We start from the raw sequence: 16,842 nt of genomic DNA, 5'->3' as shown, positions 1-16,842 counted from the left end.
AGAGTAATGATAAGAGCCTATTAGTTAGAGCAGAACTTGAACAGCTGTGGTGCACACAGGAGTGACTCTGAGGGTTTGGTCACCTGCACTAGGAGGAAGGACCACCAGGACCCACCTGAGCGGCCTGGGATCTGGGCAGTTAGAGGCCTGGTCTTCATACTGTTACAGTCAACCACCCAGGAATCAAGCAGAATCTGGGTCCACAAACCCACCCTGGATAGGCCTGCCTGCAGTCACCATGCCATTCTCTCAGTCGGAATGCACCCCAGAATGCACCTGCCACCTCAGACACCTCACATCTGGGCTTCTGCATGCAACTCAGGTTGCACCAGGCAGCTGCACATGGGGAGCAGTTGCAAGGTGGGTTGTGCTTTGCTGCAGCTCAGGAGGAACCGGGGTTTTCCTGTAGAGATTCCACTCGCTGCAAAGATGTCGAGAGAAAGCTGAGCAGCTGAGCTGGCAAAACAGTGGTTTCCTGGCACAGTGTTGTGTTTTGAGAACTCAGCAGTGCCTGTGGTACCTCCATTCTGATTGTGCCAGAGTGGGTGCTGGGAGTCCGCCCAAAGGCTCTGTAAGCACTCTGTGTCAGCTCCCTTTCTGCTTAAAAGAGTGGCACTGCCTTCCCTTTTCTACAGCTGAATCCTGACAGATCCACTCCCTCTGACGGGGGCAGCAGCTCTATTACTGGAGATGTGTTTTCAAATAAAGTTCCCCAATCCCCTGAGGAGATCCTGACTCAGCAGGGCTGAGTTTATTGTTGGAAACCTCCCCAGGGGACTCAGGCACACCTTCAGATGCTACCAGAGTGACATATCACGGATGTGTGGAGACCACACAAAATTCAAATTCCATGTCCTTGTTGCTTCATTAACTCAGTCAAGCAGAACCAGCAGGGAGAATGGGGATGTGTTGGTCCAAATGAGTCACCTTACCTGCCAAAGGCTCGAAAACCTCAGTCCAGGCTTTCGGAGGAAGTTTATCTGGATTTGTTGATGGGAAATTGTCAAGCCTCTCACCCAACCACACCCGCTGCTATTACCACATTCAGATGAGGTGCAAAACAGTCTTGGAGAGCGCCAGCACAAAGGATGAAGGATGAGGGAGTGCCAGGCCAGGCAGCCCCTCTTTGAGAAGTTGCCAGCACCCACCTGTCACCCCTTCCTCTGGCACCCACGGCGTCCCCGACCCTGGCCTCGAAGGTGCTCCAAGGCCCAGAGCGCCCATTTAGCACTCTGCTTCCTGCTCCTCACTGTCCCACAGTCACAGCAGGACTCCACAGCCCTTGGCCCCATCTTCTGCAGCTGACCCTTGTCCCTCTTCAAGGCCACCTAGAGCCTGCTGGCACTGATAAGCCTCCTCCTCCCCAACTGATATTAGCACTTAATGTGTGTCTGCTTAAGCAGGAAGTGGGGACAGACAACGAGCACACAGGGTCCCAGTCAGTAAAGGGCTATTGTCTGCACACAGCAGAGTTTACCCTCTGCACACAGCACCAGGAACCACCAGGAACCACCAGGCGTCTGGCCTGTCACCAAGTTAGTGCTGCCAAGCAGCAGGGGTCCCATTCACACTGTCACCTCCTCCCTCTCAGATTCCTCAGCGCATTGGCAAGACAAAGCTGAACTCAAACCCCATTTCTGACCTTTCCAGCTGGGTAAGCTTGAGGACCCCAGAAGCTCGCTGGGCATCAGGTCCTGGGCTTTAAAACCAAGTATGACCATGAATGTGAGCTACGAGCAGCAGAGTCAGCTCCTGCCCAGTCAGCCAGGGACTGCCCCCAGACAGCAGGGTAGGTATGACTTCTGTAGGACAGAGGGCTGGGACACCCCATTCCCAGCCTGGTACGCAGGATGGTCACCAGGAACCTTCCCAGGAGTTGTTGCTGGTGCCCTCTGTTCCAGGTAGGCAGGGGACAGAAGTGTCCAGCCTGGCCAGCACTGGAGGCTGGATGCGGGCTGAGCACAGGAAGGGGTCACCCAGGGCACACCCACATGCCACCCACCCCCTGGGCCCTCTTCCCAGCCCCGCCCCAGACTGGGTGCCCGGACGCCAGCACCGCGTGGGCCGCCCTGCTGAGGACTGTCACGTGCCGTGGCACGCGTGCCTGTCAGCCAGGAGGGCTGTGCATCCTCACCCTCCCCAGGGACCCAGCCTGCCGGGGGCGCACTCCCTTCTAGCTGTGCAAAGATTTTCAACTCGGCATCAGACAGCATGTCTAACCTCATAGTGACACTTTCCTTTGGTGTCCACCTGGCATAAGAGGAGGAAATGGGCACTTGCGGGGAGAGGGGGCAGGAACAAAGATGCGTCCCTCCCCCCCGCCCCCGAGCCCGGGCCTGGTGTGCACTTCTGGACAGGTGAGAAGGTTCAACCACAGCCGTCTGTGCCCACAGTGCTGCCCTGATGGGAACCAACATGGGGCAGGGCCGCGTGACACCACAGCGCTACCCACAGTGAAGCTATGAGTCAGGCTTATCCCACTGTCTGGAGCCTCCAGAAGCAGAAAGGGAAAAAACAGGAACAACAACACCTAGTCCTAGAAGGCTCCGCTCCAAGCTGTGGCAGGGAGCTTGTCCCCACTCCTCAGAAGCAGGCATTGAGCCCCTCCCCGGCCCCACACTTCAGGCACCTGCTCCCCTTCCCCACTCTCACCCCAGGGCCTGCACTGTGCCCTCACCAGGCTGTGCCCCTCCACCCCCCACAACCCAGCCATCCCCCAATAGCCCCTGCATGCAGAAGAGGGTCCACAAAAACGGGGATCCAGCTCCAAGGGAGGTGTTTGCTTCTGTGTGCTCCTAAAGTAAACCTCTGCCACTGTTTGCCCCCAGAAAATTCTCACAGGGGTCCCCATCCAGGAGGTTTCTCTGGCCATAGACACTCTCGGAGTGGATCATTCCTGCTGCAGTCCCAAGATTTGGCCATTCTAAAATACGAAATTCCAAGAGACTTAGCTGATCCAAAAGATCACACACACATTTACCGCTCACGACAGTTCGTGGTATGAGCTACCATCCCACCCCACCCCCCACCTCCATTTCTCAGATAAGGAAGCTAAGGCAAACAGAACTTAACTGACTTCCCGAAAGGGTCAAGGCAGGATTCAAACCCCGGCCTGGCTCCGAGGGTCCTGCTCTTAAGCAGTTCCCTGCAAAGCCCTCAACATCTGGAGCCAAAGTCTTAAGGAAAGGTAAGTGCACAATCCAAGTGACCCAGGGTTCCCAGCCAGTTCCTGGCAGTCGGCATGCAGATTCCCAACCAAGTGTTGCAATCAGAGTTACTCAGAGGTCAGCAGGGGAAAGAGTGTGCCCAGGGCACCTCCCTCCTCTTAGTCAGGGAAGTCAGGACACTGCACATGAGCCCAGGGCCTCTGGCCTCTCCTCCCCCCACCCAGGGGAGCCCACGGAGCAAACTGACTTTGCCCTGTGTGAGAGATGGCTCTTGCCATGGGAAAGCTCACGGATCATGGGGCTGTTTTACTCCAAAGCACCCCGCCCATCAACTTCATTAGGCCCGTTAAGGATCCTTCTTTCAGTTGCCCTGTTTATTTTAATAAAGGAGTTTGCTCATTAAAGTAATTAATTTGGGGCCGAGGAGAAGAGCAAGGAACAAGGGTCAGACCCACAAGAAGGGGGAGGGGCTGCTTTTTAGCTGACTAGAGATTGCTCTCCGGAGGTGAAGTCCCTGCTCTGAAAACACCACCCCACCAGCTCCCGGCCCTGGCAGCCACATGCCCTTCCCTCATCAGATCCCAAAGCCTCGTCTTCCCAGACCCTGTTCTGGGCTTTCATCCCCCAGGTGCTGCTCCACACTTGGCCATCCAGCAAAGGAGAGGCATGTTTCCATTTTGCAAATGAGGAAACAGAAAGGCGGAATGACTTGCTCAGGGTCACGCACAGCCAGAAGCCAGAGCAGACATGGAGCACAGCCCTCCACTTCCCCCATCCCTGGCCCCTCTCCCCTCTCCCTACAGCGCACCCACCTGCCATTGCTTCTCTGTCTTCCTCATCACACACCCCCCACCGTGCCTCTCAAAAGCCAACCCTCCTCAGAACTGCCCCAGAGCCTTCTCCAACTGGGTGTCCATGTTGAGACTCCCCAGTTCCTACTGCTGGTGCCCACAGGGGCCCTCCTTTCTGGGGCACCCAGGGCCAAGGAAACAAAGAAGCTTCTTCGGGAGGTGCCTCTAGGCTGTAGGCCTGCCCCAGCTCCAGGTGTGTTGGTCAAGCTGCCCCAGAGAGAGGGGTACCCCAAAGGGCAAGACCCCATTTTCTATTTTCTGTGGGCCCTCTACATGAGGCACCGGTCGCATAGAGGCTCGATAACACCCAGTGCCTGGCCCCAGCATGCCCAGGAAGGAAGCCAGCCCCTCTACGCCCACCCAGGGCTTCTGAGGCAGGCAGGGTGAAGGAGGCCTGACAGCCCCTCTGCTCCTCTGGACAGGGGTTCCTCACGGTGCACACCTCCTGCCAGAAAGAAAATGGAACAGCCACGGAAATCACCCCCTCCAGGGGCTTGACCCACAGTGAGAACCATACTCAGTTCATGCTGGAAGTACATCTAAGACAACAGCTGCCCATCACGGTGCGGCCTGTGTCGGGCTCGATTGCACCATGCTGGGTGTGACTACTGCATGGAGCCAGGCCTGCTAGGGCTGGAGTAGTGCTGGTCTTATCTGGGCCCTCATTTTACAGCTGGGGACAGTGAGGACCTCGAGGTCATAGAGCTGGCCAGGGCTTAAATTTGGTCTTTGGCTTAAGTTCTCAGTTCAAGTTCAAGTTCAGACGTCTGTTTGGAGTACTCAGACAAAAGATGAGCTGAGCCTTGGTAAATACTCTAAGAAAGACACCCACAGCCTGCTGTCACCTGTTTCAGGGCACCCACATATACCCCAGAGGCTGAGACCAGCCACGGGGCCTCCGTCTGCTCCACTCCACGTCCTGTGTCCATCCCCAGCTTGGAAATCCTTAGCTCAGACCTCCAGGTTCCAGGCAGACAGCAGTCTAGGAGCCTCAGAATCTACCCAGCACCCCACCACCAACTTCTGAGGACAAGGATTTGTGTTTTTCCACATCTTCATCCCCAAGGGCCTCTAGAATCTGTCTACTTGAACTAGAGGTGAAGGACAATCTTCTAGAAAGGCACTGTGCTGGAAAAGCACATGTGGACAGTTGGAAGGAGCAGCGCCCAGGGTGCAATCTGGCCGCACAGCCTCAGGGAGCCACCCAGGTTATCTGTGCCCTGCCTGGCCTTGGCAGCCCCCGCACTCGCAGGCCTCAGGGAACGCAGAAGGGGCCCGGGGCTTGCGGTCTGCTCGCTCCCTAGGATAGAACAGCTTCCTCAGGCCGGCTCTGAACATAAACTCTCTGGGCAGAGGTAGGCTAGAAATTGGGCTGGGGCAGCCCTCTGACCCTGGTTCCAGCCTAAGGTCACAGGTGCCCTCTGCTTGACAGAGCCACGGCTGTTGAGCTCTCCTCCCCCCAGAGCCCCATGGCCAGCACAGGGCCCACCTGCACTGCTCCTTGGGACCGGTGCCAACTGATGTCACAGAGGGAAGGAACTGGTGGGGCAGGCGAGGACATGGGGCTTCCCCAGGGTTCCCAAAGCCAATCCTGCCCAGCCTCCCGCACCCAAGGGAGGTGAGGTTAGAAATATGTGCCAGTATTCAGAACAGTGGAGTCTAGCCATCGGCAACACAGGGCACATCTCCCAGAACAGGTGGCAGGGCCCTCACTGCCACCCGAGAGAACATTTCCAGGCTGGATCCCAAACGCAAAGAGCAAGTTGTAGAAACGTGCCTTGAAAACGAGCACACTTAAAATGTATGTGTGTGAGCACACAACCATGTGTGCACCACGTGTGTGTGTGTGTGTGTGTGTGCACGGGTGTCCGCCCAGACATGGGGCGAGCAGTGGAGATTCTGCTGAGCAGGATGGAGGCGTCACTAGGGTCACTAGGCAGGAGTTGTTGGGCCCCATTACAAGCTCTACAATGATTCTCCAGGAACGTGCCTCCTCAAAAACATTCAGCAGCCCCAGGAGGGAGAGATCTGCTCCTCTCTCTGAGCCCCCTCCTTATCTCTAAGATAAAGCTTTGACAACCTATTTGGGAAAAAATCAGAAGGGTGGTTGCTTGGGGAGGGTAGGGATAGTGACTGAGAAGGGGCACGGGAACCCTCTGGGACAGTGGTCATTATTCTGTATCTCGATAAGGATTTGAGTTACACAGGTGTACACATTGATCAAAACTCAGCAAATGTACACTTGTGCATTTCATGGCATGGGTACAGATAAACCTCTTGCCTCTGGGTAGCCCACATGGCAAATTTATATGCCATGCATTTCATGGCATATAAATTTCACATCAAAAGAGAGAAAATAAGCACACAATGAACTCTAGTTAATGCTATGCTGCTGAAATGCATCCAACACATAAGATGGACCGACCCATGGAGGGATGGAAACATAAATCACATGGGATAAAAACCAGCATTGTGAAATGTTAAGGGTAGAATCTAGGTGTCTATGTCCCTTGCCTGGGGCTGTTCTGGTACCATAGAACTAAAGCAGTTCTGAGCTTTTAACACAATGGTGCATTCCTGACAGTTCCCCTGTGGCTTACATTCAACCACACATCTCAGCAGGCCAGTTCAAGCCCAGCCCTCAGACCACCTAACGCTGCTGACCACTAACTCGGTGTGCACATGGGGGATGTGCAGCCAAGGGAGACCTGGGGTCCAGGCACATCTGAGGCAGTGACGGAAGGAAAATGGTCCATCGCTGGACCAGCTTACGTCCAGCATCCAGGCAGTAAGCCCATCTACCCCCTCACCCACAGAGTCTTAATCTTTTACTAAAGAATTAAACATAAATCCAGTTGGGTCGATAATAGTAATGACCGGTGAAGCCAGTTTGTTTGTTAGAGCCGTGCTCCCCAAACTCAAGTGTGCCCAGGGACCTGAAGATCTGCCTCAGTTGTTGGGGTGGGGCCCAAGGCTCCCAGGGCCAATGCTGCTGGTCGGTGGGCTACCCAGAGGCAAGAGGTTTATCTGTACGGGCTGGTGGGGAGACAGGTCAGCAAACAATGCAGACACTGGTAAAGGGCATGACAGCCAAGGGTTGTTGATGGGGGATGGGTAAGGTGGTGCCCACAGGGAGCTGCAGCAGATTAACATCATTTTGCTGCATCCAAAAGTCAACTTGAGTAAAATTTCACCAGGTTTAGTAAATTTAGTCTGTGATAAAACCTAAGTCTGAGAAACAAATCAACCTAGGGGTGCCCAATAGCCCCCAAGTCACCCAAGTGACAGGTCACCAACAGTCACTGTTGCTCTCAGGCCCCCTGCTTCCCTGAACAGTCCTCCTACCATGCCCCCCTCATTCCCACTGCCCCAGCCACATGCACCTTCTCTCTGTTCCCAGGACACCTACACTTATTCACGGTCCTGGAAGGGCCTGGGAATTCTTCCTCCAATCTTGGCTGTTCCTTCTTGGCAACAAGACCTCAGCTCTGATGTCACCTCCTCAGAGAGGACTTCCCTGACTATTCAGTCTAAAGTGACCAGCCAGCCACACCCTACCATGCATCTGTGGACTGTTGGTTACTACGACATACCCCAGCCTGTCCTGACTGATAATGGTGGCACTCAGTGAAACTTGTTTAATGATGGGACAAGAAGAGTCGCAAGCTGCCCACTAGGAGAATGAGCATTACTTGATGGCAGAGAGGGGTGGTGTTGGTGATAAAGGACATACAACTCAGGTTCACTGTGGGTCTGAGAGAGCATAGTAAAGTCAAGTTTAGGCTTAACCAAAGGAGGTTTTACCCCCGGGGAAGGGGAAACCACTGGCCTGCAGGGACAAACGACAGAGATCCCTGAGCAAGGCAGTCCCAGCAAGAGGCAGGGCCTTAGAAAGCCGGGTTACTATTCCCAGATGCCGGGCTCCTTCAAACCCTGACATGCACACAACAACCAGAAAGGTGCTTGACACATGGAATGTGTAAAGAACTTACCTAAAGAATCAAAGAACACAAATGTCAGGAAGACCCCCTTTAAATGGCTTGATCTTATTTATGGTCCCCCTCTCAGAGCACTGGAAGAAAGAGGCTGAGCAGGCTCATTTGTTTATTCCAGCATGTATTTTATTCACTTTGCACTCATGTTTACTCTTCTGGGACCACAGAACATTTCCAAAACTGAAACATGCCCTTTGATACAAAGATGACCTCCACCTAGAACCAGACAGAAGCATACAGGACTGTGCCAAAAGCCTCCTCATGCCTTGAACATTCATCACATTTGTGTCCAAAGACCCAGATCCTTCCTTGGGAACCTAAAGGCACCAAGTATTGCCAGGGTGAACAAGAAGGGCAGCCCTCCTCCAAGCTGGGCAGTCTTGCTCCTGCTAATAGCCCAGCAGAGGTGTTTGGTGCTGGGGTCTACCACAAACAGAGACGTAAAGGCCCAGGAGACCCTGCTGGGCACTGAGATGTTGTTAGGGGACACACTTTACCTGTACGTGATCCTCACTTCAGTTCCAGGTTCATCCCGCTCCCAGATCAAAGCAACGCTCTCCGGGGACTTCTGAACATGCTGATCCAAGCAGTTGACTGCACAAAAACAGTTTTACAGATGTTACACTTGGTGCTTTTAAAGTTAGATAAGAGAAGGGTTTGATTTGCCATGGCTTGTGCTACTCTCCACTGAGGTGGACCCTACCCTCCTCAAAGGCAAGGCTTTACCTCCTTGCAAGGACAGTGATTGCTAGAGCTGGCAAAACAAGACAAGCTGTACACAAATAGTATCTCACAGGTGCAGGGTGATCCCTTGTGAATACTCTGAAGCAGGTGCTTCACACCTGTGGTCCCAAACCTGGCCACATGTGGGCGTCACCCAGGACACCCCCAGGGACCCTGACCCAATTGGCCCTGTGGTTTTCAAGGCTCCCTGGGTTGTTCTAACATGCAGCTGGGACTGAGCACTATAACCTGAGATGTTGGAAAGAATGCTTAATGCAAACGGCCTGCCCCTGATTCAGTACACAGTACATTCGGCAGTCTCTGGAGTCCGCTGGAGGTGCAATCCAGGGCAAGGACTCATATCCCCTCTCAGATGTCCAGCCAGCACCCTACAAACCAGCCTCTGCTCCAACAAGTGATGAAATGATGGGGAAATGCCATGCTGGTTTTCCAGAAGACTCTGCTTCCCGCCCCCTCTGTTACCCAAGCTCAGATCACATGACTACCTGCAAAAACAGGTCAGTTCCGACAATTTACTGTAAACCTGAAGAATAGTAGGATCAGGTAATTTGCTAACATTCTGTTCATTACTCTTGATTTCAAGGTGAGCTTCGATCTGGTAGGTTCATGCTGGTGCTCCTTTCTATCAGCCCTCACAGCCAGATCTCATTACTAACTTCCCTTCAGCCGGAGAAACAATGACCACAAATAGCTTTTGGAGCCAGCAGCCATCTGCCCACCTGGTCTTCAGGGTCACCCCCAATGTCCAAGTATATAAATTTTTTCTTTCTTTTTTTTTTTTTGAATGCAGTTACTTATCTTCTCCAATCTCCTCCCATATAAATGGGACAAGCATTATCTACCATGTTTAATCACAGGACTATGATAGAAATCAAAGACCAAAGCTGAAGTGCTATTGTATGAATGCAAGGTACTGTTATCAACTGGTAACACCAGGCAATGAGCTAGAGGAACTTCAGTAATATTTCCTGATGGAGTAACTGTCCTGACTGTCATAACTGACAAAAGTTATGAGAGACCATATCCATAAAAGATCATGTGATTCTCATAATTCTTGAGAGGGTGAGGCCACGTGAAAATATTTATATACTTTAGCTGTTGTGTGTGAATTACATTTTTCCCCTCGGGTTATTTTATCTATCATTTACTCTTTTTTTTTTAAAGATTTTATTTATTTATTTGACAGAGAGAGACAGCAAGAGAGGGAACACAAGCAGGGGGAGTGGGAGAGGGAGAAGCAGGCCTCCCGCCAAGCAGGGAGCCCGATGCGGGGCCCGATCCCAGGACTCCGGGACCATGACCCGAGCTGAAGGCAGAGACCCAACGACTGAGCCACCCAGGCGCCCCTATCATTTACTCTTATAATAAAAAATTTCATTTGGGGGCACCTAGGTGGCTCAGTCAGTTAAAGCATCTGCTTTCAGCTCAGGTTATGATCTCAGGGTCCTGACATCCAGCCCCACATTGGGCTCCCTGCTCAGCAGGGAGCCTGCTTCTCCCTCTGCCTCTGCCTCTGCTCCTACCCTTGCTTGTGCTGTCTCTCTCTCTCTCAAATAAACAAATAAAATCTTAAAAAAATTTTATTTGAACTTTCTGGCTCCTAACAGACATAGAAGTTATACCTCCAAAAATTTAATAAATAAAGATAGATGTCATCAGGAAGAATTATTAATACTAATACTACTTACTGATACCGGAAAGTTCTTTGAATTACTAGAAAAACAGAAGAAAAGAAATGCCATAAAAATAGAGGATAGAAAATACAAGAAGTCAAATTGAGAAGGAGGTTGGTGGCAAAACCTGGATTTACACAATAAACCTGGTGTGTGTGTGTGTGAATCAGTCCAAAATTTAGAAATCAAGAGTTTTCATACTAAAACCACAGATTTCTGGCTTCTCTTGAGCAACCAGCAGATGAGGCCACACCCTGCCTGGAAGCTGAAGCAGTGACCACCCCCCAGTAGGGCCAGGCCCTTTCTCCCTCCCACCCCTGACTTCCCCACTCCCAACACCAGCCCACCACCCCCAACACCCCACCCACTCCTGCTGCCTGGCCCTGGAGGACCTAAGTGATGGATTGGGAAGAGGTGACCCTGGGCAGGTCACAACAAGCCTGGAAGTGCCCAGTTGAGAACCCACAGACTGAGTTACAGGTGTGCACTGCGTGGGGTGGGTGGGCCAGCTGGAGGAGGGTGCTGCTCCCACCTGCGCACGAATGTTCACTGGCCCCTGGCTGCTTCAGGCATCACAGGTGAGCTGGTTAGAGGAGTAAACCCTCAGCTTCACCCTAAACCTGCTTCTATCCAAGAAGCCTGCTCTACCTTCTCCCACTCTGAGTTTGACCCTTGGAGTCACCCTGAAAAGTAGGAAGCCCAGGGGTAGCCTGGGAAACAGTTTCCAGGTGCTCTGGGTGGTCCAGTGACCTGCCTAAGGCCACAGCCAGAAAGCAGCGGGAAGGGCCTCAAATCACACATGACACCTCACCCAGGGTTCATCTCCCCACATTGTCTGTTCCACAGCAGCCAGGGCACCCCCTGAATGATTGCCCAGCTTCGAGCCAAGACCCTCACAGCCTCGGACCCCAGCAGGGCATCCTGCACCTGGTTTATGCCAAGCAGGAAGGCAGAGCTGCAGAAAGTAATAGAGGAACACCGGCCACAGGCTGGACCTGGGTATCCAGGGTGTGGATGGGTGGCCAGTGCGACCAGCCATGTGTCTCTGTCTTTCTGGGGCTGAAGGGTGGCAGGAATCCAGGCAGGTCAGCACAGAGCCCCAGGTACAGTGTCCCCTACGTGCCTCCCCCCGCACATAGGAAGTGCTCAACAAGCAGCTGCTAAGGCTCCATGTGATTTAACCTCCCCCCCACCAATCATGTTGAGTCTAGTGAGCTCCTTCCTGCCTCAGGGCCTTTGCACTGTTTCTCCTTGCCTGGGGGACACTGTCCTACTGTCCACACTGCTGCCCTTCACCTGGTGCCCACACCCCTGCAGGTCTGACCTGCACATTGCCACCCTCACTGAGCACTTCCCATCCCATGGACCTCATGCCTCCCTCTCACTGTTCCTGAGTTGTTACACTTGCTGCCCTCTGCAGACAGGGACCCAATGTCCTGTCCATACTTGTGCGTGTGCGTGTGCACATGCGTGTGCGCGTGCAGCCTAACACAGAGCAGAGGGCAGAGAAGCACCACAGCTCTGAATGGTGCACGGACCATTCACGTCCTCGAGCTGGAGGGGGACACTGGAGTCTAAATGACACCAGGTTGGCTCTGTGCCTGGGGAGGGAACAGATCTCTTCTTGTCTTAGTGGCTTCCTCTCTCAAGGTCTCTTTCTAGTCTAAATTAGTGCTTCTGAATCCCCCAGAACCCCCAGAGGGCTTGTTAGCACAGAGAGGGTGGGCCTCCCACCCCGAGTCTCTGACCAAGCAGGTCTGGGTGGGCATGCGCATCTTCGCCTCTAGTAAGATCCCACGTACTGCGAGTGCTGCTGGTCCAGGACCCCGCTCCAGCAGACGGACGCATGTGCTTACAACTACACACATTCTATCCCAGATTTGGGGTGGGGGGGGCTTGCTTCTGCCTTGGGGGACAGGAGTAATTAAAGACTTTCTGTAAGACATCTGGCCAGACCTTTGCTGGATGGCAGCCTGGATTGTAGGGAAAAACCACACGCTCAAGTCTGGACCCTGTCCAACCACCTGCTAACCACAGACAGTGCACTGCTTATCTCATTTAAATCTCACTTTCCTCATCCGTCGTGGGAGTGATGGCTCCTGACTCAGAGACTTGGTAGGAATGAGATGCTTTGTGGGTTTCCTGCATGAGGTCAGATGGTGCTACTGTGTTCCCAAGGGAAACAGCTTCTACAGCTGCCACGGACAACATTCAGATGACACAAGCATGTACACAAAGCACAGTGCAGGGCCTAGGGTGACAGTGGCCCTAAAATGCCATGTATGTGTTGGCTTTTAACACATGGGCATGGTTCCTGCTATTGCCTCAACTGCAGGGAGGAAAAGAAAGAAAGGAGGGAGGGCGGACGGAAGGAAATTCTTCCTTCTCCACATTTGAAAACAAAGCCTCCACCCAAAGAACTGGGCAGTGGGACAAGAAAATTCCATTTCTAAGAATAAGCAGTTAAGGACCTAGTACGATTTAAGGCTCAGCTCAAACCCCACCTCCCACTGCAAGCCTTTTCCAATTTCCCAACACACAGTGACCTCTTGCTCCCTGTCACTTGGTGGCTCACACCATTTAGTGCTTAATTACCTGCCCAGTGGTCCCCACTCTGGGACACAATGCTAGCTTTGCTAAATCCTCCCCTATCCAGGTCACAAGTCCCTGAGGACAGGGACCATGTCCCTAAGATTCCTTTATCATGGGGTTGGGGTGGAGGGGATGATATCGGAATTCTCCCCTTAGCAGCTATAAAAAAACCTTGAGCAAGTGCCCCAGCGTGGATTTGCTTGCTCACTGATTTGTGGTTCATCTCTTGGAAGAATGCAGGCTCTGTGGCATTTCCGCACTGTTCATCACTATACATGAATTGGAGCCTTCATTTCCACATCTGTACAATGGACCACCAATCACTTCACATCCGTGTCATGAGGATGAGGTGAGATGAGGCTCCATCATATTCCTAAGAACACGTCTGCACCCTGGGCCTAACACAAATCTGCAAACAGTTAAGCAAATGCCTGCTGATGGTTCATGGGTTTTGAGGGTTTTTTTTTTTTAAGATTTTATTTATTTTATTTGAGAGAGAGCACGAGTGGGTGGAGGGGCAGAGGGAGAAGCAGACTCCCTGCTGAGTGCGGAGCCAGATGCATGTGCAGCGCTTGATCCCAGGACCCTGAGATTAGGACCTGAGCTGAAATCAAGAGTCGGATGCTTAATTGACTGAGCCAGCCAGGTGCCCCTGAGTTTTGTTTTTTAAAAAAGACTACAATAAGGGGTGCCTCGGTGGCTCCGTCGTTAAGCGTCTGCCTTCGGCTCAGGTCATGATCCCAGGGTCCTGGGATCTAGCCCCACATCGGGCTCCCTGCTCGGCGGGAAGCCTGCTTCTCCCTCTCCCACTCCCCCTGCTTGTGTTCCCTCTCTCACTGTGTCTCTCTCTGTCAAATAAATAAATAAAATCTTTAAAAAAAAAGATTACAATAAGATTATCATTTCCATTATAAAGATGACATACACTTATGTAGGAATTTTCAAGAACTCTTGTCAGTTGTTTAAATACATCTCTTCCCCTCCCCAACTTTAAGTGAACCCACACAGGGAAATTCAATTTTAATCAAAAGAAATGAGGGAGTTAATATTCACCAAAGGATTCACAATGGGCTTTCTTTAAATAGAAAATCTCCCTGGCACATTTTAAGAAATTACTTCAGTCACAAATTGTATTTGCCAACTTTCCAGAAGCATCTGCTATTTAAAGTAAGTCGTGCATCTTACAACTGGGAAGAATTCAGTCTCTTCAGGAGGACCCTCCTAAGACCAAGGGTTACACTTTCATTTAGACTACCTTGAAAGACTTTAGAAAAATTATTTCAATCACTGAGAGAAACATGAAGCACAGAAATGCAGCATCTTGCCACTCTCAGTGTGTCTGCCTTCTGAATTATGGGAGGTGCAATCAGAAAGGAGGAAAGTACAGCAAAATGGTTTCCATAGCTTCAATTCATGCTCCAAAAAGTATCCAGAAATCTCTGCCCTCAATGGTCAATTAAAAATAGTTTTTCTAGGGGCACCTGGGTGGCTCAGTCGTTAAAGCGTCTGCCTTCGGCTCAGGTCATGATCCCAGGGTCCTGGGATCGAGCCCCGCATTGGGCTCCCTGCTCAGAGGGAAGTCTGCTTCTCCCTCTCCCACTCCCCCTGCTTGTGTTCCCTCTCTTGCTGTGTCTCTCTGTCAAATAAATAAATAAAATCTTTAAAAAAAAAAAGTTTTTCTACACACTTGCTTAAAAGTAAGAAAACCTTTTTTTTTTTTTAATCTCAGAATTTGGTCTTTGAAAATAGAATTTGGGGGCGCCTGAGTGGCTCAGTTAGTTAATCGTCTGCCTTGGCTCAGATCATGATCCTAGTGTCCTGGGATCGACAGGAGTCATGCTCCCTGCTCAATGGGGAGTCTGCTTCTCCCTCTGCCCCTCCCCCCCAAATAAATAAATAAAAATTTTTTTTTAAAAAGAAAGAAAACAAAATTTAGTTGTGAGTTTTGAAAGCGACACACGTCATTAACGTCCAGTTCTGCATTCTCAACTTCCTGACATCCTGAGCTTATGTGCAACAAAGCACAAACTTTTACCCACTGAGCCCTGCAAAAGACAGCCAAATTTCAAAGACTGGTAAGAACCCTTTTTAGACACTAACACTTTATCAGCTATGTGATTTGCAAATACCAGAGGGGAGGGGGTGGGGGGATGAGTGAAATAGGTGGAGGGGATTAAGAGTACATTTATCTGGATGAGCACTGAGTAACGTATAGAATTGTTGAATCACACTATATTGTACATCTGAAACTAATATAACACCGTATGCTAACTATACAGGAATTAAAATAAAAAACCTAATTTTAAAAAAAGTATCCTTTTTAGATCTTGGTTTTCCAAAGAACCTTCTGCAAAGCCGTTTTACATAAATGTAATAGAAGCAACTGGAGGCTCTACCTACCCTGCCCAGGGGGCCTCTGATACCATGACTCCACCTGGTGACCTGGCTATCCCAGAGCTCCAGGATGGACTTTGAGAGCCATGTTGGCCATCTGCATGCCTTCCTAGCCTGCTTCCCACTTATCCAAGACTGATCATATGCAAACCCATGTGGTCCTATTCAGAGGAAACAGAGTTCTAGTAACACTGCTGAAGGCCAAGTTCAAGGTCACAGCCTTCCCCATGATTCATTAATAAATAACAAAAGCCAGTGACTGGGTGCAAGTAATGCTTTACAAGCGTTTTCTCATTTGACGCTAGCAACAGCCCCAGATGTCCCCAGGTCATACACTGCTGGTCAGAAGAAGCCGAGCAGGTTGGCTCTGAGTCTTGGTCTGAGTATTGGTCTCTGAGACCTCTGGTTGCCCATGTTCCCTGGCCCAGTGACATGCTGTGACAAGCCCTGTGTAGGTGCTTCAGACACAGTTCCAGCTGAGCCCAGTCTACAGTCATCCCAGCCCAGGCCTCAGACTTTGGAGTGAGAAGCAGGGCAGATGCAACAGCCCCAGATAGCCTTCAGGAGCAGAAACAAGCCATCCCCTAGGGCTTGCCCATCAGGCCCTGTCCAAAGTCCTGACCCACAGAATCCCAGAGATTAATAAAATGGTTGCTGCTTTATGCCACTAAGCTTGGGGTGGTTGGATATGCAACACTAGGAACTAGAACAGAGTTTGGTTACACACTATCCTTACTTTACAGATGAGGAGATGCATGCAAAGAGAAGTAAGGGGAAAGCAAGGATTCAAACCTAGGTGTGATTCTAGACACATCCTAGACCACTAACTGTACTGCATCACCCATGTACCATTTTTGTTGGCTTAAAGGAGTCATCTGTATGACCCTCCAGGATGCTAATCCCAATCCTACCCATCTTAGAAGTGCCTTCATCTGCACTGGTCTGGGATTTATAAGTCAGTTGTTCTCCACCTTGAACATGCATCAGGAGCACCAGGAGGACTTGTTAAAAACACAGATGTGGGGCATGGATGGCTCAGTCAGTTGAGCATCCAACTTTTGATTTTGGCTCAGGGTCGTAAGATCAAGCCCCGTGTCGAGCTCCACACTCACTGTGGAGTCTGCTTGTACCTCTCCCTCTCCCTCTCATGCTCTCTCTCAAATAAATAAAATCTTTAAAACACACACACACACACACACACACACAGAGATGGCAGGGCCCCACTCCCAGGGTTTCTGATATTGACAGTCTAGGATGGGGTCTGAAAACTTGTGTTTCTAAAAAGTTCCCAGATGATGCTAGTGCTGCTAGTGTAGGGACCTCACCTTGAGAACTGCTAGTGCAGATCTTCTTGAAGGAGTAATGGCAGTTTTGAGAGCAATACTTCTTTGGAACAAGCCATCATTGTGCTGATTACAGATCAGGC

General features: G+C 51.2%; 1 protein-coding gene across 1 annotated transcript in view; it reads right to left on the bottom strand.

Annotated features, from left to right (window-relative positions):
- Window positions 1-16,842, bottom strand: part of ACSS1 (acyl-CoA synthetase short chain family member 1) — a 61,172-nt gene that overhangs the window by 42,002 nt on the left and 2,328 nt on the right. Inside the window, exon 2 of the mRNA XM_035005727.1 lies at window positions 8,511-8,607. Within this exon, the coding sequence (XP_034861618.1) occupies window positions 8,511-8,607 (97 nt within the window). The remainder of the gene's footprint in view (window positions 1-8,510; window positions 8,608-16,842) is intronic.

This window comes from Mirounga leonina, unplaced genomic scaffold, assembly GCF_011800145.1.
Source record: "Mirounga leonina isolate KUSES-001 unplaced genomic scaffold, KU_Mleo_1.0 Mir_150, whole genome shotgun sequence".
Lineage (NCBI taxonomy): Eukaryota > Metazoa > Chordata > Mammalia > Carnivora > Phocidae > Mirounga > Mirounga leonina.
The sequence above is the reverse complement of the archived record's forward strand: the minus strand, read 5'-3'. Positions and strand labels throughout refer to the sequence as shown.